The sequence below is a fragment of the Grus americana genome, unplaced genomic scaffold (genome assembly GCF_028858705.1).
Source record: "Grus americana isolate bGruAme1 unplaced genomic scaffold, bGruAme1.mat H_34, whole genome shotgun sequence".
NCBI classification, from domain to species: Eukaryota; Metazoa; Chordata; class Aves; order Gruiformes; family Gruidae; genus Grus; species Grus americana.
In genome coordinates, this window is record NW_026561354.1 from 16,634 (window position 1) to 44,539 (window position 27,906).

A 27,906-nucleotide genomic window follows, 5' to 3' on the forward strand; every position below is an offset into this window, starting at 1 on the left:
GGTAGGTTTCGCGATTTCATCTCAGTAAGGATGTGACAGACTAGGAGAAGCACCAAGAATGGCTGAAAAGGATGTGTCACAGTGTAATATGCCAAGTACCAGCACAGAAAACTTCTTTAATCTGCCTAGCTTGATGTAAATATAATGAAATAAAAATAGGCTAATAAAACCCCACCTTCCTCCTGCGGAGGAAATGTCCAACAAAATTGAAAGCTTCATTCCACAAACAGTTCTCTGTCATGTCAAAACTACTAGCAGTAAAAGATCTGAGTATAACATTACTTGATATTCCTGAAAGAAATGGAGAAGTCATTGAAGAGTGCAGCTCTGGTGCCGGCCCGACCCGCAGCGGAGCGGCAGGTCTAGGTGCACAGGCGTTTTTTCCTGACTTTCCAGAGGCAGGGAAACGCCAGGGACGCGGAAGGGACGCACCACGAGCCGCCTGCTCTCGCGGGACCCGCTGACGAGCCCTGGGCGTTGCCAAGGCAACGGCGCCCACCCCCCCCCCCCCCCGACGCCTATAAGAAGCAGCCTAGGGAGCATTAGCGACCCAGAGCGTGGCGTGGCAGTTTGCGCAGGCAGGGCCTAGTCAGTCTGCCTGCTCAAGAGGGGAGTCCATTGGTGGTCATCACGCTCTCACAGAAGGAGTTCAGCCATGACACCCACCAGGCAGAAAGCCCTAAGCTCTGCGTTCGCCAGAAGGCATGTGGCAATGCAGACGGAGCTGCCACAGAAGCATGCAGCCACCCAGCTCTCAGGCTGCAGGGAGTGTCTGAGCTTGGCACTGGCAGGGGAAGGCAGTAGTGAGGTTAGCTGCGTGAGGTGTGACCAGGTGGATGATCTGCTCAGCCTGGTGGCAGAACTCCGTGAGGAAGTGGAAAGGTTAAGGAGCATCAGAGAGGCTGAGAGAGATAGATTGGTGGAGCCAAGCTCTGCCCTCCCTGAGGCAGAAACAGGGACAGCTAACAGACCAAAGCCAAGGTGAAGGGGACCCTGTATGCTCCCCTTGCCAGGCAGAAGGCAGCAGCCTCAAAGAGGGGAGTGAATGGAAACAAGTCCATGCTTGGTGTGGCAGGTGAACCTTCTCCTCCTCACCCACCTCACCTTCCCATGTACCCCTGTGCAACAGGTATGAGGCTCTGGCTGTGGAAGGCCACTTGAGCGAGGATATGGATGACAGTCAAGCTACTCCAGAGGTAGCACCTAGGCCCAAAAGGCCCAGGCCTAGGGTCGTGACCACCCACACAAAGAAGAAAAGGCGGGTTGTAGTCATAGGGGACTCCCTTCTGACAGGTACAGAGGGCCTGATATGCAGGGCATACCCTCCTCTCAGAGAAGTCTGCTACCTCCCCGGGGCCCGTGTTAAGGACATTATGAGAAAACTCCCCAGCCTGGTACGGCCCTCTATTACCCACTGCTGCTCCTCCATGTGTGTGGGGATGAAGCAGAGACACGTACCACGAAAGCAATCAAAAGGGACTTCAGGCTCTTGGAATGGTCACTGAAGGATTCAGGGGTGCAGGTAATATTTTTCTCCCTCCTTCCAGTTGAGGGCAGTGACGCTGGGAGGAACAGGCAGACACAGTCCATAAATGCATGGCTCCATGGCTGGACTGAACACCACAATTTTGAGTTCTTTGACAATGGGACAGCCTACACGGCATCAGGCCTGATGAACTCTTATGGGATTCATCTCTCAAAAAAAAGCCCGTGCGAACCGCATGAAGTTCAACAAGGCCAAGTGCAAGGTCCTGCATGTGGGATGGGGCAATCCCAAGCACGACTATAGGCTGGGCGAGGAATGGATTGAAAGCAGCCCTGAGGAGAAGGACTTGGGGGCGTTGGTTCATGAAAAGCTCAACATGAGTTGGCAGTGTGCGCTTGCAGCCCAGAAAGCCAACTGTGTCCTGGGCTGCATCAAAAGAGGTGTGACCAGCAGGTGGAGGGAGGGGATCCTGCCCCTCTACTCCGCTCTTGTGAGACCCCACCTGCAGTACTGCGTCCAGCTCTGGGGACCCCAGTACAGGAGAGACATCGAGCTGTTGGAGCGAGTCCAGAGGAGGGCCACGAAGCTGATCAGAGGGCTGGAGCACCTCTCCTATGAGGACAGGCTAGGAGACTTGGGGTTGTTCAGCCTGGAGAAAAGGCGGCTCCGGGGAGATCTAATTGCAGCTTACCGGTACCTGAAGGGGCCTACAGGAAAGCTGGAGAGGGACTGTTTATCAGGGAGTGTAGCGATGGGGCAAGGGGTAATGGGTTTAAGCTGAAGGAGGGTCGATTTAGATTAGATGTTAGAAAGAAATTCTTTACTGTGAGAGTGGTGAGGCACTGGCGCAGGTTGCCCAGAGAGGTTGTGGAGGCCCCATCCCTGGAAGTGTTTAAGGCCAGGTTGGATGAGGCTTTGGGCAATGTGGTCTAGTGGAGGGTGACCCTGCCCACAGCAGGGGGATTGGAACTGGATGATCTTTAAGGAGCCTTCCAACCTAAGCCATTCTATGATTCTATGATATGTATATGTACCTATATATTTAATAATTTTCCATTATTATATATAAGGATACACCATAATTCAGGTATACAATGGACAATAGAGAAAGTTCAGGATATAGAAAAGATTAATGAGATTGCAGATGGAAAAAGAGAAGTAATTTGAAACACTTACTATGCCAAGATCTCTACAAACTTTATTTTCTACAAATTTCTAAAAGAACTAACTACAGTGTTGGGAAAAAAAGTGAGGGAGCTTCACATTCTGTGTATTCCCTTGTCACTTTACAACTTTCTAGATCCTCATTCTTCTCCTTCATTTTTCCAATACATCTCACGGCTCTTCACACGGAGCTTGTTGACCTGTGACTCTGCAATGTCAGCCCGCTCCTCAGCTTCCTCCAGGTCATGATGGATCTTGCGGAACTTGATGAGATTGACATTGGACAGCTCCTCCTGTGCAAGGAGAGAGAGCTGTGAAAATGGAAAGGCTCACACTTCCATTTTCCTCTATTTGTAGCCTGCTTGACTTCCTGCACATTCTTGTGCTTTGTACAGATGGTCTTTAAAAACAGTCTAGTCGTAAGAGCTAGCACAGTGTCTGTGGTCTCAGGGAGGTCTTAGCTCTGCAGTGACTGTACACAGACTTCTAATTCCTCCTGCATGTTCCCCATGCTGTATGAGTTTGTCTACAGACACATGAGATGGCTTTCCTTCCATGTTGCTTTCTCAGTAGAGGTGTGAGAACCTTCCCCATCATGCTGTCCCCCAGATACTTCCTACCTGCATCCATTTGTCTTTTTATTTGGGCAATTTTGTTACCGTCCCCCAATAAACCTTGTTTAAAGCTCTCATCACTGAATCAGCAAGCATGCTGGCAAATATGCTTTTACCTTATTTGTTCACATAAATCCACCACTCCCCAGAAGTTCTTGTTCCTCACAAAACAAGATTAAGTCATAAAAGCCAAAGCCCTGCCTGTTACACCAGCCACATAACCAGCTGTTGACCTGAAGAATGCATCTTTTCATACCCAAGTGGTCCCCTTGATCAGCAGAATCAGGGAGGACAACACTTGAGCTCCCAGGCCTTTCACTGTAGTCCCCAGAGCTCTGTAATCTCTGGGTGGTACCATTGAGCATCAGAAACAGTGATTAACTCATGATGAAAGGGATCTCAGCAGCTTACCTAGTCCTGCTTCCTTCTCAAAGTAGGAATCCACATGTCTAGAAGTAATGGTTAATAATCTGATGGCTAGCCAAGATTTGTTAGTCCCTCCACAACATCCTGGATTACAGCCCTTGGCAAGGGGCAAACTTCCTGAGAAAGATCTGTGTGGCAGATGAGTTCCTCCACTCTATTTATAAAAGAGTGTCCAACCACTTTCATCACCACTTCATGGAAGCATGGGGCAGGTTCACCTGGCCCAGATGCTTTCTCTGAAGAAGCATATCTCATTTGTCACCAGACCCTGTATCTAGTCTGTAAGTGTACATCTGTAGGTGGAATGTGCCTTCGCCTGATGACAGATGTCAAAAGCTTCAAGTTTCTTGGAAGTCTCCATCAAGTGTAGCTTCAGACAATGTTATTTCATGTAATGTAGGGTTTGAGCTCTCGCTCCTCCAGGGTCTCTCCAAGGACCTGTCGCTCTCCTGTTTGGCATTCCAGAAACAAAACAGTCTGCTCACCTCCTCCTGCAGCTCCTTCATTGAGCAATTCATCACCTGAACCAGAATGTATCAGCCCAAGCTTCACAAAGGAAAACTGTGAGCTCCAGCAAGACAAATCTCTTTCTCCTCGGGACCTCTGTTTTGACTGCGAACTCTGAAGTGCTGGGATGATCCCCACATCTGGTGCTGGAAACTGATCTACAGCATGTTGCCACCATTGCTGGACTACTTTTAGGAGGCACCGACAATTTCAAGCAGCACCTCTGGGCCCCCATTTTCATTAAATGCAATATGAAATGCTAAATCACTGTTTACACACCCTGGTACCTCACATTCTAGAAATGGTATAAAGTCTAACATGCTTATCAAAACCACATTTCTATTAGGGGACAGAAATACCAAATAAAACCATAGTCTTTAAAACAAAACTAAAAACCCCAAAACAACTTAAAAATATTATATTAATAAGATAGCTTTGAAGAAATTACTTAATTGCTGTGTTGTTGTGAAGGAGAATTGAGGATTATTTATATTTGAAATTAAGTTAATTTATAATCTGATATAGTCTTCATATTTTTAAATATAACTATTTTCTTATTGTTCTGTGAATTCCTAATCAGTCCTGAGGATACATTATCAAACCTGAAACATATCATGATAAAAAGAAAAAAGCAACTCTCAAATTCTCAAAATCACTTCCTCAATGCCCAAGTTTTGCCCTTTGAAAATGTCTTTATCACCACTCAGAATGATACTTACAGCCTCCTCAGCTTGTCTCTTGTAGGATTTCACCTTCATCTGCAGCTTGTCCACCAGATCCTGCAGCCTGAGAATATTCTTCCGGTCTTCCTCAGACTAGAGTGGTTGGTAAGCAGGACAGAGAATGAGTTCCTGGTTTCCCACCACGTGAGGTTAGCAATTCCCCTTGGGAAATTTGACTCGCTATGAGAAAACTCTCTCAGCCCAAGGAGGCCTCCTGCCTTACCTGGTAGGTCAGCTCCTTCACCCTCCTCTCGTACTTGCGCACACCCTTCACGGCTTCAGCGCTGCGCTTCTGCTCAGCATCCACCTCCCCTTCCAGCTCCCGCACCTGCAATGAGAAGACCATCTTTGGAGCTTCCCTGGTGATTACCTATGTGCCACGTTCACTCATCCACAAATAAAAGCCCTACGCACTCTGGCCTCCAGCTTCTGGATTTGCTTCTTGCCTCCTTTCAGTGCCAACTGCTCAGCCTCATCCAGACGGTGCTGCAGGTCCTTCACCGTCTGGTCCAGGTTCTTCTTCATCCTCTCCAGGTGGGCGCTGGTGTCCTGCTCCTTCTTCAGCTCTTCTGCCATCATGGCTGCCTGATGAGAGAAAAGGATCAGAGCCATTTTGGGGCTGGAGACAGTTTGAGGGAGAATCCATCCACCATCAGCACTGAAAGCAGGCCCCAGCTCACATCAGTGATGGCCTTCTTGGCCTTCTCTTCAGCATTGCGGGATTCCTGGATCATATCCTCCATTTCACCTTGAATTTGCACGATGTCTGTTTCCAGCTTCTTCTTGGTGTTGATCAAGCTGGTGTTCTGTGCAACAGGAAAGACATGATTTGTACTCTTAGACCCAATGCCTCCACATCAAGAGTTGACAGTGAGAGTATTGTTTATGAAAGTCTTTAATGCAAGAGTCCTCTTTAGCGCCATAGCAGCACACCAGACGTGGGGGGCTGGCTAGATTGGCCGTATCACAGCATGGCTCCTCAAATGTTTACATAGTCATCACTTACAAGATACATCGCAATGTCATTCTGTGCTGTCTCTTGTTGATGGGACTCATTTCCAGCAGAGTGCCTCACCTGGGTGTGGAGGAGCTGCACACGTTCAGTGGCATCCAGAAGCTCCTGCTCAGCCACTTTCCTCGACCGCTCCGTCTGCTCCAGGGCTGCCCGTAGCTCCTCAACTTCAGCCTGCAACAGGTTTGCTCTGCGCTCCACCATGGCCACCTGCTCCTTCAGGTTCTCCTGGGTCCTGAGAGCATCATCCAAGTGTATCTGCGTGTCCTGTAAAAGGGACAAAAGAAATTACAAGGCGTCAGTGTGCGCTTGGGTGCCAAAAATGTCAGGGAAGACTTTTCTCCTTCTCTAGCTTTGCTGAACAGACCTTGAGCACTGCCTGTGTGTTTCTCAGGTTCTTTTGTGCCTCTGCGGCCACGCAGTTGGCATGGCTCAGCTGGATCTCCATTTCATTCAGGTCTCCCTCCATCTTCTTCTTCAGCCGCAGGGCTTCATTCCTGCTCCTGATCTCAGCGTCCAGGCTGCTCTGCAAGGACTCCACAATTCTGAGGTGGTTTCTCTTCATCTGGTCAATCTCCTCATCCTTCTCTGCTATCTTCCTGTCAATCTCAGACTTCACCTGGTTGAGCTCAAGCTGGAGGCGCAGGATCTTCCCTTCTTCATGTTCTAGGGAGGCCTAGAGAAGCGGGCACAAACATTTGTAATGTCGATAAAGCCACTGCTGGCTTTCCAGAAAATTACAGGCTATTTCAGGAAATCTCAGCTGGCTGGCTCCCAGCCAGAACAGAGGGGGACCAGGCAGGTTTTAGCCATATGTCCCCATTGCTCATATTTTTAGTGCTGATGCCAGTGATTATGGGCATCTACCTCAGCTTCCTCCAGAGCAGCCTGGATTTCAGATTTCTCCTGCTCAATCTGCTTCTTGACTTTCTCCAGCTCATGGATCGCCTTTCCTCCCTCGGCAATCTGCTCCGTCAGGTCGGAAATCTCCTCTGTGGGAACAAAGACCAAACGCCTGGTCAGGCACAGAGCAGAATGGGAAGGGCCCTGTCGCACCAAGGTGACAGGCATCTTTGCCGACCTGCAGGCAAGGACCCATGTGGAGCGGTGGGTGGTGGTGGATAGTGAGAAAGCCCGGCCGGGAGCAGAGGGCCAGGGACTTACGCTGCAAGTTCTTGTTCTCACGCTTCAGCGTTTCCAGGTGGTCCAAGGACTCCTCATAGGCATTCTTCATCTTAAACAGCTCCGTGCTGAGAGCGCGAGACTCCTTCTGGGAGGCTTCCAGCTCAGCCTGCGTTTCCTCATACTTCTGCTTCCACTCTGCCAGGATCTGAAGAGAAATGGGCCGTGAGTATGGACGTGGCAATCAGGAGGGGATGCTCTGCCCAGGAGCCCCAAGGCTGGAGCCCAGAAGACCTTGTCAAAGTTCTTCTGCTTCTTATCCAGAGCCGCGCAGGCAGCATTCGCTCGCTCCACGTCAATCATCAGGTCCTCCACTTCGTTCTGCAGCCTCTGCTTTGTCTTTTCCAGGGAAGCACATTTGGCATTGATGGCTTCGACGTGTTCCTCTGCATCCTGCAGCCGCTGTGCCAGCTTCTTCCTGGGAGGAGATAAGCACAGCTCATGGTTTGAGAGCAAAGAGGAGGCTGTGGCTTGTGGCTGATGGGCTTTTCACAACAGGACGGTTTATCACTTCTTTGAGTATGTATGCTATGCACAGACAGTGCCAGTCCTCTCCCAGTAAGTCACTGTTTTCCCAGTTCTGATTCCCAGGCTTGAACAACCACTGTGCCTTCTGCATGTACTGTCCAAAGGTTTTCTGTACCATTCTCTGGGTCAGGGGGATATTTTCCTCTACATTTCATAAGCCACACACTTTGGAGGATATACTTTCCCTCAGCCCTTACCCTGCCCCAAAGCACAGCTTTAACTTTTTAGGCCAATATCACAGTTGTGTCTTCAAATTTTCCTTGTTAGTCTACCCCTTTTTTTCTCTTCCTCACTTTCCCAACGTACTTGGCCTCCTCCAGCTCCTCCGTGCGCTGAATAGCATCCGTCTCGTATTTGGTTCTCCACTGGGCCACTTCGCTGTTGGCCTTGGACAGGGCACGCTGCAGCTCCCCCTTGGCTTCCTGCTCCTCCTCATATTGTTCCCGGAGCAAGTCACAGTCGTGGCGAGCAGACTGCAAGGCGTGGGCCAGGGCGTTCTTGGCCTGGGGGGGCAAGAGCGAGATTGGGACAAGGGATGGTAATATCCTGGGAAATCTCTTGTAATGGATTAATTTAACACTGTGAACATGACTGCTGGGAGGGTGTGGGTGTTTGCAGTGAAGGACAGATGTAAGTCTGGAGGACAAAATCCACTAATCGCACTCCCTGCAGAAATGAAAATCTTCTCCCAGTATTGCTTGTGCTAAGCAGACCCTGTCCTCACCAGGCAGTGTGAAGTTAAGAGCGTTTTCAGTGGCCAGCTGTAGGAACTATGATCACCTTTATCTCGTCCTCTAATTGTCTCTTGAGTTCCTCGATCTGTTGGGTGAAAGCCTGCTTGCCTCTAGACAGCTGAGAAATCAGAGCATCTTTCTCCTCCACCTGGCGCGAATATTCACCTAGGAAAACACACAAAAAGGAAATATTTTCCTTGTCATTCGTGGCCCAAACAAACTGGTTTTGGAAGCTCTCCCATTCCACAGCACAGAGGAGGCTCTCTCACCTGATTCTGTCTGCAGGCGAGCCCTTTGAGCACTGAGGTCATTGATCATGCGCTGGTGCTCTTCTTCCTTTGTCTTAATCTCACTCAGCTGGTCTTCCAGTGTGCGACACATCTTCTCCAGATTTGCCTGTGGAGATCACAGAGAATGAAAGAAGATTAGTGTATGGTTGCCTCCTTCTTAGGAACTGCATGATTCTCACCAGAAAAATGTCATCAGCCGTGCAAGCTCTATACGGCTCATTGGGGTTAGAAAGTTAGAAATACAGTTCTACACAGAGACAGAGAGTTATATTGTAACATGATCATATTTTAAAAAGATATGTTTCAACATTATTTATTTTCAAGTTGTTTTCAGTATATTTTTCAATACCTTGGCTTTGGAGACAGACTCCATGTTACTGGCCAAGTCGTCAATCTCCATCTTCAGCTCACTCTTCTCCTTCTCCAGCTTCTGCTTCACTCGTTGCAGGTTGTCGATCTGCTCCCCAAGCTCAGCTGTGCTGTCCGCGTGCTTCTTCCGCAGGGCGGCAGCCGTGGCTTCGTGCTGCAGCGTGGCCTCCTCGAGGTCGCGACGCATCTTCTGAAATTCTGCCTCACGCTTCTTGTTCATCTCGATCTGAGCTGCGGTAGCTCCTCCTGCTTCTTCCAGGCGCTCGCTGATCTCCTCTAGCTCCCTGGAGAGGTCAGCCCGATGCTTCTCTGCTTTTGCCCGAGACGTTCGCTCAGCCTCAATTTCCTCCTCCAGTTCCTCAATACGAGCCTGGGGAACATTAGGGACCCTTCACACCCATGCCCTCCTCCTGCCTCACCTGAGACTGGGGGGAAGAGGAGAAGGGACAGAGACTTGCCTGCAGCTCCTTGATCTTCTTCTGTAATTGCATGCCCAGGGCTTGCTCATCCTCAATTTTGCTCTGGATCTGGCTGATTTCAAAGTCTTTCCTTTAGGCAAAGCAAACCATGTTAGAGCTCAAAGGGAAAAGACAAGTGCACCAGCCCAGCACTCGGGTGCCCCACAGCCACGCTTACTTCTTCAGTTTCTCATCCAGCTGCTGCTTATCGTTTTCCAAATCCATTATGCTGTCGTGGGCCATCTTCAGGTCTCCTTCGAGCTTCCTCTTAGCTCTCTCAAGGTCCATGCGCAGTTTCTTCTCCTGCTCCAGGGACACTTCCAGCTAAAAAGAGCAAGACTATCAGTGCTCTGCCAGCCAGGTCTAACTCCATACCTGTTCTCTTCTTGCTATATGCCTGTGTGCTTACGTCGTCCACTTGCTGCTCCAGCTTGGTTTTAGCTTTGGTCAGCGTATTGACTTTGTCCTCTTCTGCCTGCAGGTCATCCAGTGTCTGCTGATGGGCCTCTTGGAGAGCTTTCTTCTCTTTTGTCAGCTTGGCGATGGTCTCGTCCAGGGCTGCCATCTCCTCTGTGAGGTTTTTCACCTGGTAGAAGAAAACAATCTTGTTACCAGAATTGGAAATGTATCTCTTTACCTTGAATGTGGGTCACAAAATCTGTTTTAAACCTTGTTTTCGGTGGCATGTTTTTCCTTCTCCACCTTGGCCAGTGTTAATTCAAGGTCATCAATATCTTTCTTCAGCTCTGAACATTCATCCTCCAGTTTTCTCTTCTTGGCTGTCAGCTCAGCATTAATTTCCTCCTCATCTTCAGCTCTTTCAGTCACCTCCTTTACTTTGGCTTCCAACTGGATTTTGGTTTTGATGAGCTGGTCACATCTTTCCTCAGCATCAGCCAAGCTATCTTCTTCCTACAATAGAAATAATTATTTAAGTTTTTCTTATTACTGTTTATATCTCGTGATTTTTTCACTTATTCAATTTTGTAGCTTAGAATATTGTACATTATATAATTAGTTTCATATTCTTCACTGAAGTGATATTTTATAGTGAAGCTCTATACAGAGTTACATGTATTCTCTAGGTTTTGCTTGTGACCTTTGCCTCAGTGATCATTGCTATGTAGCCTATTAGTAATTCTGGTGCAGATTTAGAACCCAGCATCCTGACTCATGAAGGAAGTGCTCTTTCAGAAAAATCAACCTACTCAACTACAAGTGTATTCTCTGGATAAAGATGTCTCCCATGCTTTTCATCATACATTGAAGCCTCTGAAATGTTGGGATTTTTTTCATACTTCTTTTTACTCTTATTCCTGCTAGAACACTTCAGACAACATTTAGTTAGAGTGTGACCATATGGTCATATGTACTTTTTTATATATATATGTGCTTCACACTGTGTTTGTATATACATATAGTTTTGTAAATATATACAATAAATATATACATTTATGTGTAGATCTACTTTATGTGTAGATATATTATATATTCACACATATGTTTTTACATATGTTTTAGATATGATATCTGTCTTGTATATGTTTCTAATTTTTATATATTTTATAAACACTCATATACTTTTATTGGAGATATTTTCTTCTTTACATTGAGTCTATGGGGATGTATCTCCAATGCAAATCACCTACCAAGGCCACATCTATGACAGTATGTATATGGCCTTTTTTAATAAAGTTGAGTTTCATCATGGCTGCTGTGCAGATTAATTAGTCCTATTTGATTCTGTTCTTTGGAAGACGTGTTTGATCTTCATTTTTTACTAAGTATGAAGTGCACTGATGATACTCACAGCCTGTACTTGGATTTGCAGGTCATTCTTCTCCTGCAGCAGGGTCACCATTTTCTCCTCCAGCTCCTTCCTCTTTGCCTCAGACTTTGCAAGCTCTTCCTTGGTTTTCTCAAACTCCTCCTTCATGTTGGCCATCTCCTTCTCCGATTCTGCACTCTTCAGCAAGGGCTTGATCTTGAAGAACAGCTTCATCCAGGGCCAGTGCTTGACATTCATGAATGCACGAATATTGTACTGGATGTAGAAGATGGACTCCCTGAAATTCAAATCAAACACAGAATGACTAAATCACAGAATCACAGAGTGGTTGAGACTGGAAGAAACCTCAGGAGGACATCTCGTCCCACCCCTCCTGCTCAAGCACAGTCACCCATAGCAAGTTACTCAGTACACATGGAAAGAATTGTTAGTGTAATGGCTGCAGAAACAATGGGCAATGAGATGAACTTTAAGAAGAATGTCTACCTCCTCTCCACCATTCTCTGGTACTCCACTCTCATCAGGAAGCCCCTGCACCTGGCTTGTGTGCAGGTGATGAGCTGTGCCAGCTTCTCATCCCTCATCTCCTCCAGGAGACCTATCAGTCCAGCTTTGAAGAACACCTTGAGAAACAGGATGGCATAAGACATCACTCTTATGTCATCAATACACAAACAAATTACATTTCCATAGGAATTACTGTTACCAAAGTAATTGAGACTTTATGGAAGGGGAAGATGATATTTTTATTTTATTTAGTTCTCTAAATTGACTTTAACCACTCACGCTTTCACACCAATATGATTACAAACACCAGTGTGTGCCGGTAGTCTGGATGGTATGACTTGTCTGATATACAAAAACCCAAGAAATTTCAGCTACCAATTCCTCACTACATCCTCTAGGTTTATCTTGATTGGCAGTCACAAACTGGTAACTGGACAAGCTTTTTTATCCCTTTTAGGAATCAATGACTTTGCCGAATGTTCTTCACTTCAGAATATTGCTCCATACTTCACAAAACTCAGTGAAGGCTGCTGTCCATTTTCTTTTGTTTCCTCATTTTCTGTATCTTTTGGATACAGTCTTTCTGTTGCCATCCTCCTAGTTAACAGAGCACAGAATGTTTGCTTATGGGACTACCCTGTGGTCTTGGTGCAATCTACATCTTCCTGCTACCACTTTTACTGCTGGCAATCATGTCCTTAGTTATTTATGCATCCTGTTGCTTTAGTCCTTGCACTGTTTTTGTTTCTAGTGCTTTCATGAATGTACATTTCTATTCATATTTCATTCATACCTATCTTAATATGTCTGTAACAAATCTCTACATTTTAACCAAGACGTACTTGTACCTTGGTATGACCAAATTTATATTGGGCGTGATCAATGGCAATGGTTCCAAGGAGCTTCTCTGAAGCTTTCTTGCTATCCATGAACTGTCCCTCTGGGACAGCACTTGCATTCAACACCTTGTATCTGTAGAAAAAAGCAGAATGTAAGAATATTCTTATTACCCAAGCTAACATTCTTTTATAAGAAAAGCTTATTGGCTGGACAACATGGCAGGACAATGTCTTGGCTGAACCTTGACTGATTTTTTGAGACATTCCTTTCTTAGATAGAGACACGTTTTCTGAGCAATGTGAGAAACTTTTGCAACGAGTTAGCCATTATAATTCTACATGGAGTAGATGATACTACAGTATCACTGACAGTAAAATAATTGTTTAAAAAATGAAAACACTGTGTTAAATATTATAATGAATGCATTATTTAAATAACTAACATATAGAAGTTACAAAAAAAAAGCTGCATTAGTTTGGAATTTGAGCTAGCTGCGACTGGAAGGAAACCTGGCACACTATCTAATCTGTCTCTAAGTAATCATATTGCTCTCAGGGCCCTGAAGGCACCAATAGGTCTGAACAGCCTTTACCAGCCTCACCTGGGGCCTCCACCACGGGCCCATGGGCTCCATTTCAGCTTAGGCCTGGGATGTCATTTCTTTCATGAGTTACATCATAGCTGTTCTCCAGCCCAGTCTCTGTCCTTGTTTTCTTGATCGACCTTGGACCTATACTGTAAGTAGTTGTCTCCTCCATGGAGCTCCTGTATGGATATTGTAGCTTTGTTTCCAGTGCTGTCTCTAGCCCCATCTCCTGCTGCTCCTGACAGGACTACCCAGATGGCTCCTTGATCTGATTCAATGGTTGCCCTGTCTGGGATTGTCAATGAACGCCTTACCAGCTCTCAGCTCTGGCCATCATGTTCAGACCCTTTTGGACTGCACCCTGTTGGGTGGTGTTGGTGAGAGTCAGCCCTGCGGTCACTTTCAGCTCCTAGTTCTCCTTCTCTTAGGGAGCACTTGACCATTGTTGCTCCCTGATAACTGCTTATGCAGATTCCAGCTGTCCTTGCAACAGACAATGTCAGGACCTTTCTAGGGAGGATACGTCTATGTCCTGTTTGCTTTCAGTGAGTCATGTAATGCTGTCAGAAGAACAGGTGCTGAGTAAAGAAAACAAAGAGTACTTATCCCATGTCTACAAAAGATATATCAATGTCATAACATGGCCCTAAATTGTCCCACCAGGTTAAGGTTGTATACATGTAGACTTAGCTATAATAAGACAGTATGCTGGAGAAACCTGACCTCTGTTTAAAGTCAGCATACAGGACTCTGCTGGGGAATCCTTTCCTGCAAATTCTGATCCCTTCCAGCACGCCATTGCACCGAAGCTGGTGCAGCACCAGTTCATGCTCCATGACACCTAACAATGCAGAGCACAAATGAGTACTGTGGATTGCAACATAGAGATTTTCAGTATCACAGGAAGGTCTCTATATACTTGAGGCTTTTACCAGGTGTTTTTGTTTCATTGGGGATGATGCATCTCACAAAATGTGGGTGAGTGCTGCGCAGATTGGTCATCAGCTTGTTTAAATTTTCCTGAAGAATTATGAACAAAAGTTTATATTAATAAATGTTTGTTCTGCATATTCAGCTTTACAGTAAAACTACTATAATGCCATCAAAATTGCTGGAGTCATATGAATATAGTATTCTTTTCTATTTTATGAATACTGTGGTAAAACAAATGTAAAAAAAATTTGCCATTTTGCAGTACAAAGCTCATAGACAATGCTAATGACATAATTTTATTTGAAATATCACTATATTTTATATGTTTCACAAATTCTATTCCAAATAATGAGCTAATTCAAGTGAATATTGGCACTTATTCTACGTTCCTGGTGGAGCCAAGTGTGAAAGATTTTTTTTTATATGTGATTCAGAGGTAGGCACAAAGGTAACAGTAGTGGAGAAGTGGGCAACAGATTCTAGCTGTGGACCAAAGCCTTGTAAACTGAACAGCTATCAGTAATATTTGCCCTGCCTCAAATCACATCTGAGAGGGCAGATTCCCAATTTTTTTAACCCATATCAAAAGAGGTATTTTTGTGATGTAAGCCATGTTTGAAAAGCCAGTTTTGACAATTATGGTGGATCCCAAACCAGAATAAAACCCAATGTGGCAGAGGCTACCAAGTTTATCTTGGAAAACTGACAGTTTTTCAAATGTGTGATGTAGAATGTGAGTCTACCAGGAAGAACAGAAGAATAGGAGGACAACTAAGGAGACATTTACAACTGTCCTTCACCCATGAGAGCTCTAAACCTGTACCTGTGACTGCTCCTGGAGCCCAGGCACACATGCCCATGTTTTATTCCAGGGGAGGCTGGACAAGGGGACCAAGAACAAAACAAAAGCAATTCAGGAGGAAATAGGCCATTTGAAGAAGGTAGCCCTAAGGTGAAGGATGAGTATATGGTCCTGAATACCTGCAGGGAAGAACAGCGACTTCACCTGGGAGAAGCATATGGAAAAGCCAGGCAGGAAGGCCCAGGCTTGAGAAAGAACTGTTAAGCCTCTACTTGTTAATAGTCTAGAGCTTAAGATATGGGGATATTTCACACATACCAGGCTAACTGCTAGAGTGTGCAGCTGACATGGGGAGGGTGAAAAAGTAATTTAATCAGAAAGGGAAAACAATCTCATTACGAGACTATATTTCACCTTGAAAACTGTAGGAAAGGGAAAGTAGCCTTCTAGGCTATGTAAGATAATTTTATTATCATAGCTGCCAACATCATTGTAAAGTAGTGGATAAAGGGATAAGCTTTGCATCCACTGCAACAGAGGTTAAATGACATGAGGGATTTTCTTACTATAAAAACATGGGTCAAGAACTCTAAAAAACTGTGACTAAAGCTTACCAAACTAGAGCCAAGAACTATTCAGATTTCAAGGGAGTTTATTTTCCATTTCCAGATCAACAGAGATAACAAATTATGTACTTACGCGGAAAAGAGCTGAGACAGTCTGGAAAGAAGAACCCTTCTTCTTGCCACCCTTCTTGCCACCACCACCTTCTACAGAATTAAAAAAAAAAAAAAAATTAATCTGTGAGTCTCCCTGTACATTGTGCATGGATGAACCTAAAAGTTTTATAGAACTGACCTGCTTCTCCACCGTAAGAGGCAAAGAGTAAGGCTAGTGTCTTCACAGATGATTTCTGGTACAACCCAATGACAGTTTCGTTCAGGGGGTCCTTGTTCTTCTCAAGCCAGCCGGAGATGTTGTAGTCCACCGTGCCAGCATAGTGCACCAAGGAGAAGTGTGCCTCAGCCTTGCCTTTGGCAGGCTTGGGCTTCTGGAAGTTGCCGGACTTGCCCAGATGCTGGTCATAGAGCTTGTTCTTGAAAGAGGTGTCAGTTGCCTTGGGGAACATGCACTCCTCTTCCAGGATGGAGAAGATGCCCATGGGCTGGAAGAAGGAAAAAGAAATACAGATGTCAAATTGGCCTTCTGACACAAAGGTGGCTGAGCAATACTCAATAGCGTATGACATCACAAATAAAGACTGTGGTATCAATCAGGCAATAGTGCTGTGTCTTTTCAAATCCAAATATCAAGGTTAAACATGGATACTTAGTCAGTTTACTTTCAAAGGCTCAGTGACTGATGGAAATTTACATCATTTGTGCTAGAAAATTTGTATGATAATGTTAAAAATGTCATATTCACAAAAACTCTTGGTCTAAACAGCTCACAGTGTATGGATATGTCTTAATAAATGTGCTCTTTGTTCAAGATCCTCTTAGTCACTGAATGTCATGTACTGTAAAGAACTTTACTGCTCTCTTATTGCTCCGATGCACCTGAGAGTATAACTGTCAACTCGAAGTTGTGAAGTTCCATCTTTTATATTGCAAATATTAAAAAAAAAAAAAATCTTCATTTGTAGCTGTACTGCTAGGCAGAAATTAATCTATCAGAGCTTAAGAGAAATTTGCAGGCTCTATAGTGGAAACTAACTCCAGCTGTTATGAAAGAATGCTGTTATTGGGAGATTTGCAGTGTTTTGGCTCTTGAAGAGATTAGTACAGAGCTGCTGCCATGAAGTTGTTGAAACCTCATAGATAAAATAGGCTATATATTCAGGTATTTTGAATAACCAAAACTGAATGTTTGGATGTGAATGTGGCAGAGTCCTCTGAAAACTGATGCCAAGTAACTATAGAATTCCCAGATGCATAATGCATCTGAACAGGAAGGATACCTTCTCAATCAGCTCAATGCAGGCAGCCAGGTCCATCCCAAAGTCAATGAATGTCCATTCAATTCCTTCCTTCTTGTACTCCTCCTGCTCCAGCACGAACATGTGGTGGTTGAAGAACTGTTGCAGTTTCTCATTGGTGAAGTTGATGCACAGCTGCTCCAGGCTGTTGAACTGCAAAACAGACAGATGCAGCTATTTCTGAACCATGTTCCTACTTCTATAGAATAGTGAGATTTACTCCATTACTTTCCACTCAGACTAGTTCTATGGTTAGATCGGCTTATAATTCATCTGTAGCACTCTTCTACAGCATCTTTCCTGTAACAAGCATGTACCAGACACAGCTGAGCAGCCTAATCTGTCCTTTACTTAACAGCTATATCTAGTGGAAAGAGTCAATTGTAGGGCAAGTGTCCTTCTCCTAACACTGACTAGTGTTATTCAACATAATAGGTGTCTGTGGTCAGAGGAACTCTATGTAATTGCATGTCATGCATCTGAAGACTAGCACTGCAGCTCTCTTCTCTCATGTCAGCACTCTGTTCTTGTCATGCAACAATGGTATCATAAGTTGAAAGAAGAGAAACTTGAGAAATTTAAACTCACAAGCTTTCACAGGGAAACCTACACTATACTAAGTGCTATGTTCAGCATTCTCAGTAATATCTTTCCCTTCATATTGAAGAAAGATAAACTTCAAATTCAGTGCTCTCAAATGATTTTCTGGTATTCTTTGCAATAAATATTCCTAATTTGTACACAGTTATAAAGCACATTCATGGAAAAATTTTAGAAGATTAGTCCCTAGGCATGTTACAGCACTTCTTTCTGATTCAAGTTTAATATTTCAGTTATTTCATTCAAATATTTCTCTTCTTTCAGATAAAATCCTTGGTTTTCACTGCATCCTGAAACACATAATTTTGGTGCCCTAGTACATCAAACATGATGTTGCAGAAAGCCCATGTTCATTTGCCACCATTTTCAGCCTACAATGGTCTATCTGATGGATCTTTAACACTCACTTGCTATGCCTTATAAGAACTTTTGTATTTCTGGAGAATTGTTATTACTGAATTGTTCTTCATACATAACATTTGTATGGCCAGGTGCTTCTGAACTCCTATAAGCACATAATCATTTTTCCACTATCATGTAAAATAAACCAACATATTTCTCTGAGTTTCCTTAATAGTTGGATGGCTCTCCTAAGAAGCATTTAAGAAACTCTTTTCCTTACATCAAAGATCTCGAAGCCAGCAATGTCAAGGACACCAATGAAGTACTGTCTGGGCTGCTTCGTATCCAGCTGTTGATTGATACGAACAACCATCCACAAGAACATTCTCTCATAGACAGCCTTTGCCAGAGCACCTACTGAATTGTGCACCTATACCAGGAGGAAAGAAAGAAAGTTACCATGCAGATCTGAAGAGAATGCTCACGATGCTAATTCAAGGAAGAACTTCCCTATCACCAACTCATTGTTACCTGCTGCACAGTTTGACCCTTGGTGACATACTCATTCCCAACCTTGACTCGAGGGTAGCACAGTGCCTTGAGCAGGTCAGCTGAGTTCAGACCCATCAGGTAGGCCGCCTTGTCAGCAACTGATAATAGAAAGAGAGAGAAGAAGAATCAATTATTGGATGATGCACAGTTTTTGATAAAATTATTTCAAAAGGGTAGTTTATAGAATTCTAGTCATAGAATTGTGGTGGGTTGACCCTGGCTGGGGGCCAGGTGCCCACCAAAGCCGCTCTATCACTCCCCTCATTCACTAGACAGGGGAGAAAAAAGATATAACGAAAAGCTTGTGGGTCGAGATAAGGACAGGGAGAGATCATTCACTAATTACCGTCACGAGCAAAACAGACTGAACTGAGAGAGGGAATTCATCTGATTTATTACCAAGCAAAACAGAGTAGAGGAATGAGAAATAAAATCAAATCTTAAAACACCTCCCCCCATTCCTCCCATCTTCCGGGGCTCAACTTCACTCCCGGCTTCAACCTCCGCCCCCTGTCAGTGGCACAGGGGGACGAGGAATGGGGGTTACGGTCAGTTCATCACACGCTGTTTCTGCCGCTTCTTCATCCTCAGGGGGAGGACTCCTCTCATCGTTCCCCTGCTCCAACATGGAGTCCCTCTCATGGGCTACAGTCCTTCACCAACTTCTCCAACGTGAGTCTCTCCCATGGGCTACAGCCCTTCATGAACTGCTCCAGCGTGGGTCTCTCCCACGGGGTGCAGACCTTCAGGAACAAACTGCTCCAGCGTGGGTCCCCCACGGGGTCACAAGTCCTGCCAGCAAACGTGCTCTGGTGCGGGCTCCTCTCTTCACGCGTCCACAGGTCCTGCCAGGAACTTGCTCCAGCGTGGGCTTCCCAAGGGGCCACAGCCTCCTTCAGGTGCCTCCACCTGCTCCAGTGTGGGGTCCTCCATGGGCTGCAGGTGGAATCTCTACACCCCCTCATCCTTCCTCCATGGGCTTCAGGGGGACAGCCTGCTTCACCATGGTCTTCACCACGGGCTGCAGGGGGATCTCTGCTCCGGTGCCTGGAGCACCTCCTCCCCCTCCTTCTTCACTGACCTTGGTGTCTGCAGAGTTTCTTACATCTTCTCACTCCTCTCTCCGGCTGCAAAAGCTCTCTCTCTAAGTGTTTTTTTCTTCTTCTTAAATATGTTATCACAGAGGCGCTGATTGGCTTGGCCTTGGCCAGCGGCAGGTTCGTCTTGGAGCCGGCTGGCATTGGCTCTATCAGACACAGGGGGAGCTTCTAGCAGCTTCTCACAGAAGCCACCCCTGTAGCCCCCCCTGCTACCAAAACCTTGCCATGCAAACCCAACACAAGAATCATAGAATATCCTGGTTTGAAAGGGACCCACAAGGAATATCAAGTCTAACTACTGTGTCCACACAGGACAACCTAGAGATTAAACCATATATCTAAGAGCATTGTCCAAATGCTTCTTGAATGCTGACAGGCTTGGGGCCACAAACACTTTGGTGCTTGACCACCCTCTCAGTGAAGAACTTTTTTCCTAATATCCAATGTGAACTTCCCCTGACACAGCTTTAAGCCATTCCTTCACATCCTATCACCATACACCAGAGAGAAGAGATCAGCACCTCACTCTCCCCTCCCCCTCATCAGGAAGTTTACATCAATGATGTCACCCCTCGATCTCCTCTTCTTTAAACTAAACAAGCCTAGTATCCTCATCTGTTCTTCATAAGTGATGCCCTCTAGTTCTTTCACCATCCTTTATGCCCTCCAGTGGACATATTCAAATATTTTTACATCCTTTTTGTACTACAGAGCCTAAAACTGTACACAGTACTTGAGGTGAAGCTATACCCATGCTGAGTATAGTGGTACAATCACTTCTTTTAACCATTTAGCTATATGGTGCTTAATGCACCCCAGGATATGGTTGGTCCTTTTGGCCACCAGGGTATATTGTTGACTTATCAACTAAAACCTTCAGATCCCTTTATGCAGGGCTGCACTCCAACCTCTTGTCCCCCAATCTATATGTACATTGAAGATTATACTGTCCCAGGTGCAGAATCCAGCATTTGTCCTTGTTAAATTTCATGCAGTTGGCAATTGCCCAGCACTCTATCAAGATCTCTCTGTAAGACCTCTCTACACTCAAGGTAATCACTTGTTCCTCCTAATTTAGTATCATTGGCAAACTTAATTTAGTGTGCACTTAACTCCCATTTCCAGGTCATTGAAAAAAACACTGAAGAGAATTGAACCTAAAATTGAGCCCTGGGGAACACCACTAGTGACTGGTCGTCAGTCAGATGTTACCAAATTTACTACAGCCATTTGAGTCCAACCCTTCCGCAAATTGTTCACTCACTGTATTGTGTACATGTCTAGCTGTATGCTGGATATTTTGTCCAGAAGGATACTGTGAGAGGCAGTATCAAAAGTTTTGCTAAAATAAAAAAAAAAATCCACATCCATTGCCTTCCCTTCATCCACTAGGTGGGTAACCTTGTCATAAAAGTATACTAAATAAGGCATGACTTTCCCTTCATGAACCCATGCTGGCTTTGACTGATGACTGCATTGTCTTCCAACTGTTTTTTTAATAACGTCCAGAATAATCTTCTCCATATCTTTACCAGGCACCAAAGTGAGACTGACAGGCCTATAATTACCAGGGTCATCTTTTTTTGCCCTGTTTGAAAATTGGAATAACATTTGCTAGCTTCCAGTCGACTGGGACCTTTCCAGATTCCCAAAACAGCTGATAAATAACTGAGCAAGGTCTTACAACATTGGTCAACTCTTTCAGTACCCTAGGATGAATCCCATTGGGGCCCATAGACTTATGTGCATTCAGTTGCAGCAGCAAATCCAGTACAATTTTGAAGTCAATTAGTAGCTTATCACTCCCCTAGTCACAGTCCTCCAACCCTGGGCTCAGGGGGTCCCGGGGCCCATCATTGGTGCTAAAGACAGAGGTGAAGAAGGCATTAAATGTGTCTGCTTTTTCTTTATCCCTATTTGTGAGCTGACCAACCTCATCAAGTAATGGACTACTGTTTTCTTTAGTCCTCTTTTTGCTGTTAACGTACTTTAAGAAGCCTTTTTTGTTATCCAGCACAGTACTGGCCAATTTCAACTGAACTGAACTTTGGCTGTATGAATTTTCTCCTTACAGTGGTGAACAGCATCTCTGCAGTCTTCCTGTGTACCTTGACCTTGCTTACAAAGTCCATACACTTTCTTTTTCCTACTAAGTTCTAGAAGAAGATCCCTGTTCAAGGGATCCCTGATCAAGGTCAAGCCACTTTCTGCCCTGCTTGCTTGACTTCCAACACATTGGAATTGTCTGCTCCTGTGCTCTTAAAAGATGGCTCTCTAAAAGTGACCAGTACTTATGGACCTCAATACCCTGGAAAACAGATTCCCAAGGGATCTTATTAACTAGCTTCTTGAGCATCCTAAAGTTCTGACATCCAGGGTAGTAGCTCTGCTGACAGTTTTTTTCTCATATCACCAAATATTTTAAACGTAACCATTTCCTGATCACTGCGGCCAAGACAGCCACCAATCATCACATTATCTACAAAAAGATCTCTATTTACAAACAACAGATCCAGGAGGGCACCTTTCCCAGTTGGCTCCCTTAGTACCTGTATCAAGAAGTTATCTTCAACGTGTTTCAGGAATTTCCTGGACCTGTTCATGTCTACTGCATGATAGCCCCAGTTAACATCTGGAAAGTTGAAGTCAGCCGTAAGGACAAGGGCAACTGATTTGAGACTTCCCTTAATTTCATATAGAATAGTACATCAGTGTCACCGTCCTGGCTGGGTGATCTGACGTAGACTCCCACAACATCTGCTTTATTAGCTTTTCCCCTAATCCTTACACAGAGGCTTTCAATCATATTGTCCCCAACTGCAAGCGCTGTACAGTCCAACTTCTCAACATACAGTGCTATCCCTCCACCTTGTTTGTCCTGCTTCTCACTCCTGAAAAGCCTATAACTATCAATCACAGCACTCCAGTCACAGCACTCTTCCCACCAAGTCTCATTTATGCTAATGATGTCATAGCTCTGGGACTGAGACAAAGCTTCTGCTTCTTGTTTATTCCTCATACTGCATGCAATAGTGTACAAATATTTCAAATAGCATTCCAGAGTACGCAGTACATTATGGAGAAGAGTGTAAGCTCTCACTAGCACACTATCCCTCAGCCATTGTCATGCTATCACATAGCTTATCTCTAGTAAGCCTAATTTTATCCCTTCCCCCTCCAAATGGAATTTAAATCTCTTTCAATCAGTCGCACTAACTCATGAACAAAAACATTTTTCCCCCATTGAGAAAGGTGAATCCCATCAGGCCCCAGCAGGTCTGAGATCATCCCATGACTGAAAACCCAAAAATTCTGCTCGTGACACCAGCTTCAGAGTCAGGTGTTGATAAACCATATCTATCTGTTTCTTTCAATGTCATTCCCTAGAACTGGGAGGATAGTGATGTGAGACAATGGGAGACTGGAGAGAATGTGATGAGAGACTGGGAGAATGTGATGTGAGACAATGGAGATTTCAGAGCCAAGAAACCTAAAAATTTAGAATTTGGGCTTAAAGACAATGAGAAGACGACATCTAAGCAATCTTTTTTTGTCCTTGGAATGCTTAACTCAATTTCTTACAAAAAAAAAAAAAAAGTCTCTTCTTAGAAGGAAAAAAGCTTGCCATTTTCAAAAAACACGTTTTCTACAGACTCTGATGGTCTCACAATGCAAAATTCTGCTGGTAGTACAGAGACATCAGTAGCAAATTATCTTCATACCTTCCGTGCCATCCGGCTCTGCCTGCTCCTCACGCTGCTTCTGCTTGAACTTCAAGTTCCCGTAGTGCATGACAGCCCCTGTCAGCTTGTAAATGGCTGTTTTCTCATCAGCAGTGAAGCCCAGGATGTCAATAGCACTCTGGCAACAGAATCAGTCAAATAAACCTCTGGGTCATTAAACGGAACTTTCACCATACCAATATGCTTTGTGTCACTTACATCTGTAGCCATCAGCTCCTCCTGATCATTAATGCTGGCAACAGTGATCTCCCCCTGACTCACAAATTGGTAGTCATATGGGTTGGTGGTAATGAGGAGCATGTCTGCAAAGAGGAATAGTACATATCTGGGCATAAGAATGAAGATAAATGTTAAACATGTTCAGATTCCATCAAAGAATTCCTAATACTTCCTACCAATTAGCTCTGGTTTCTTGTTGGACATGATCTGATAGAATATGTGGTAGCTTCTTTCTGCCTTGAGCTGGAAAGTGACTCTGGACTTCTCCAGCAGATCTGCCAAGGATAGTAGGACAGAGTTAGGTCTGAGAGAGTACACTGAGGTGGAAAGGGAGGAAGGAATGTGATCAGGCCAGGAGGGTCTCTTACATGTTTCAATGTCAGCAGAAGCCAGTTTGCCTGTGGCCCCAAAATGAATCCTGATGAACTTACCCTTAAGAAAGGGGGAAACAAAAAAAGAGATGTCAGTTTTAAGGAGAAGATATGTAGATGGAGTTTGGACAACAGAAGGGAAGCTCTACTTCTTAAAGGGAGTCATAGCGAAGTCAGAGCTAGAGGTTTATTATGAAAGCACAAATGGCAACATCACACACTGCAGTAAGAGAAATTCTGACTAGCCATGAACACCAATGTTTTTAATATTAGTGTATTGCAGTTTTAGGAAAGGTACCCAGAGGCTGTTTCAAAACTTGACTGTATCAGTCCCAGAACAATCTGATCTAGATTTCAATTAAGTTCTGCTGAGGGCTGAACTAGGGAATGAATATTTTATACAGTGAAAACAGATGTATGTATCATTCTACCAGTTTACCATTTCAGGGTATATTTGCACTGAATGTACACTTAAGGTTCCATTTTAAATTTTATTTCTGTCATTTATATGTGTATTCTGTCTTTTGTTTCAATACTTAGCTATAAAATGAGGAAATATTTAAGGAAACATGAATATAAATTTCTTATTGTTGAATTTCAGGAAGCAATCAATAACAATACACTTCTTCCCCCTTGTAATTTGAAGCCGGTTTTGCCTGAAAACTCACAAAGCGTGAGGAGTTGTCATTCCTCACAGTCTTGGCATTTCCAAAGGCCTCCAGCAGTGGGTTGGCGCTGATGATTTGATCCTCAAGCGTTCCCTGCAGGATAATTACTGTTAAAACACATAGTAAAATCCACATCATAACTGCAGAACTAGACAAAATGTTAGTAACTGGTAACTCACCTGCATTTTGCCTGATTGTTGCTGCTCCTCCTTCTTCTTATCCCCACTCGCTGCAATTGTTGCAAAGTACTGGATGACACGCTTTGTGTTCACAGTCTTCCCTGCACCGGATTCTCCGCTGTCAAACCAAAGAAAGAAGCAGAGAGCGTGTGGTCAGGCAGGAGGTCCCCTGGCACCGGGCAGCCCTGCAGGGACCCGAGCAGGGGTGTACATACGTGATCAGGATCGACTGGTTCTCATGATCTGTATTAGAGGCAGAAACAAAGAAACTGTAATGCCAATGAACAACACAGAAAATACTAAAAATGGTCTAAAAATAAGATATCATGGTAGTTGTTTGACAAAAAACATATGTTTGGCAGTTAAGTAACTTGCCTCAGTAGTGCTCCGCCCTAGAAAGATTTTGGATTCTATCAAAAAATTAACCTTTCAGCAAAACTTTTTCCCTCTTTCATCTTCCTTTCCTTTGTTCATTCACCTTTTTATCAAATGCAGAAGAATTAATGTTTTCTAATGTAGGTTTTTTCACCATCTTCATTTTCTCTTTTGATTTTTTGCTAGATTTCTTGCAAAAATTCAGATCATGTTTTAAAAGTTACACAGTGAGGAAAAAAAAAAAGAGGAAATATTCAAATGAAATTAAAATTGCAGGTTAATGTTAGGTTACATGATAAAAGCTCATCTGCACCCTCCCAGTATAGAGAGTCAATGGCAAGTGGGGGAGTCCAAAGAATACCCTGCTCCAGCTGTTTCCAGGCCCATCAGAGGACCCATCAGCCCACTGAAAACATATTATCTCTTTCTGTACTTTAGGCATTATTCTTTCAGGCATGTATATTCTTGGCTGCATAAGATTAAAGTAGACATTTTACCAAAGCTACACAGGTATATCTAAACTAACTTTGTAGTGTAACCCAGGGAGTGATTCATATTCATTCAAGCCATTAGCCCAGAGAGACATAAATCCACATGATCCACCGCCGTTTCCCTCTAGAAATCACTGTTGTCTGCATGCAGTTCACTAGCATCTGGAATAACCCCTGGCTCAACACTCAACAACTATATGATGTTGCCATACCTGATCTTAATTTTTTACTCACTCAAGCCCACAACACTATTCCTTACACATGCCCAGCTTCTTGTTTCCAGCATATTATGCACATCACACAGCCTTGTGCGCTACAATTTTACCACATGAGTAGGCAGGTACATGCACGTCAAGTCTTTTGTCATTTTTAGTTTTCATTACTTCCACTGGAACTGCTCAGAGCTGCACTCCGGCAGCCCACCCCACCATGTCCCATAGGCAGCCACAGAGACTTCTACACCAAGGAACTCCTTAAAAGTTTGGTAGGCCAGGGTAGCTACAGCACACTGCCACAAGAGATAGGCCACTTTTCTGACACGAAGCTGATTGGAGGGATGGAGCACCTCTCCTATGAGGACAGGCTAGGAGACTTGGGGTTGTTCAGCCTGGAGAAAAGGCGGCTCCGGGGAGATCTAATTGCGGCTTGCCAGTACCTGAAGGGGCCTACAGGAAAGCTGGAGAGGGACTGTTTATCAGGGAGTGTAGTGGTGGGACAAGGGGTAATGGGTTTAAGCTGAAGGAGGGTTGATTTAGATTAGATGTTAGAAAGAAAATCTTTACTGTGAGAGTGGTGAGGCACTGGCGCAGGTTGCCCAGAGAGGTTGTGGAGGCCCCATCCCTGGAAGTGTTCAAGGCCAGGTTGGATGAGGCTTTGGGCAATGTGATCTAGTGGAGGCTGTCCCTGCCCGCAGCAGGGGGGTTGGAACTAGATGGACTTTAAGGTCCCTTCAAACCCAAACCATTCTATGATTCAATGATTCTATGATTCTGTGAAACATTCTAATTGTTTTCTTAATGTTCTTAGTATCTTTTTATACTGTGCCCAAAAGAAGGAGAAAATGGCTTTATTGCCCACTGAAATAATGTTTTTGCAGCATAAAGCTCAGATGTGCAGTAAAAAACCTATGAAATGGTATATTAAAGTGCTAAACCTGATGTGATCTCATTGGGGGACTTAAACAAGAAAAGGAAAAAAGATCTGGAGGAGTTCACTCTATGCTTATTGTAATACTCCTTAGAGCTAAACACAGCTTCTTTGAGACTCTGCTTAAAGGGACATCTAGAATCTTTGGAGTAACAAATATGGGTGATCTGGGAAATGACCCTGGAAAGAAACAATCCAAACTGAGAGTTTAGACACAACTTGTTATTCCCCTGAAAGCTGTTCACAGTATAATTACCTTAAGGGAGTTACAGCCACTCACCAGTTAGCATGAACTGATAGGCACTGTCAGACATGGAGAAGATGTGTGGAGGGGCCTCCTGGCGCTTCTTGCCTCGGTAGGCCAACACCACCTCCGGGTTGTACACCGGCAGCCACTTGTAGGGGTTGACAGTGACGCAGAAGAGACCCGAGTAGGTCTGCGAGGAAGGGAGACAGCACGTTGGCTTCCCCTTAGCCTGGCAGAGCAGTTCCTCCTAGCTACCCAAAGGAAGACTGCTGCTGGTACTTACGTAGATCATCCAGGCTGCGTAACGCTCTTTGAGGTTGTACAGCACAGCGGGTTCGTGGAGGTGGGTCATCATGGCCATGTCCTCGATTTTGTCGTACTTGGGAGGGTTCATGGCGAAGACCTGATCTTCCTTCACAGTCAGGGTCTGTCAGAAGGAGGAGATCCATGTATGGCAGCTAAGAGTTGAGACTGGGAATCAAATGGTGTCCTTCAGCCTTGTTTTTCACTCACCTCTCCAGCTTCAGTCTTGACAGTGACCTTCCCTGGTTCCTTGCTCTGGATTGTCCCTTTCACAAAGGATTCCTTAGGATGGGCCACAAAGATGGATGACTTGGCATCAAAAGGTTTGTTCTGGGCTGCAATTCTTTCCTTCTCTGACTTTCGGAGATATGCAGCTGCTTCCCCAAAGACGGCCATCTCAGCATCCGAAGACATGGCTGCAGTTTATTTTGGTTACACCTGTAGAGAACTCTGATAGGCAAAATGTTATTTCATGACAATACTGTCTTCAAGAGGATTAAATCTCTCCCATCAGAGGCTAGCTTTATGATCAGTCTGGTGGCAACAGCAATTCAAGTTATTCCTGCTCTGTCATGCTATGTTATGCTATTCGCTCAGCCATGTTAGCACATATATTTTTATGATAAACATTAACTGGATCCAC

General features: G+C 44.6%; 1 protein-coding gene across 3 annotated transcripts; it reads right to left on the bottom strand.

Annotated features, from left to right (window-relative positions):
- Positions 1 to 2,790: 2,790 nt before the first annotated feature.
- On the bottom strand, positions 2,791 to 27,677 carry LOC129200302 (myosin heavy chain, skeletal muscle, adult-like). Of its 3 annotated transcripts, none has more exons than XM_054811626.1 (38): positions 27,474 to 27,677; positions 27,244 to 27,387; positions 26,994 to 27,150; positions 24,917 to 24,944; positions 24,702 to 24,819; positions 24,523 to 24,615; positions 23,852 to 23,915; positions 23,660 to 23,758; positions 23,463 to 23,566; positions 23,244 to 23,382; positions 18,401 to 18,519; positions 18,150 to 18,299; positions 16,910 to 17,080; positions 15,808 to 16,114; positions 15,649 to 15,716; positions 14,147 to 14,234; positions 13,938 to 14,055; positions 12,637 to 12,760; positions 11,768 to 11,904; positions 11,303 to 11,558; positions 10,162 to 10,404; positions 9,902 to 10,078; positions 9,671 to 9,816; positions 9,493 to 9,583; positions 9,015 to 9,404; positions 8,645 to 8,771; positions 8,422 to 8,540; positions 7,948 to 8,144; positions 7,348 to 7,531; positions 7,096 to 7,261; positions 6,799 to 6,923; positions 6,299 to 6,607; positions 5,995 to 6,198; positions 5,600 to 5,725; positions 5,334 to 5,504; positions 5,143 to 5,247; positions 4,917 to 5,012; positions 2,791 to 2,943 (listed from the first exon to the last, which is right to left on the bottom strand). In XM_054811626.1, exons 1-38 carry the CDS (start codon positions 27,675 to 27,677, stop codon positions 2,791 to 2,793), a joined length of 5,817 nt encoding a protein of 1,938 aa, XP_054667601.1. The 3 variants fall into 3 exon arrangements, with proteins under 3 accessions (XP_054667601.1, XP_054667600.1, XP_054667599.1); XM_054811625.1 differs by having other exon boundaries at positions 15,649 to 15,719; XM_054811624.1 differs by having other exon boundaries at positions 15,649 to 15,725; positions 15,805 to 16,114.
- Positions 27,678 to 27,906: the final 229 nt, after the last annotated feature.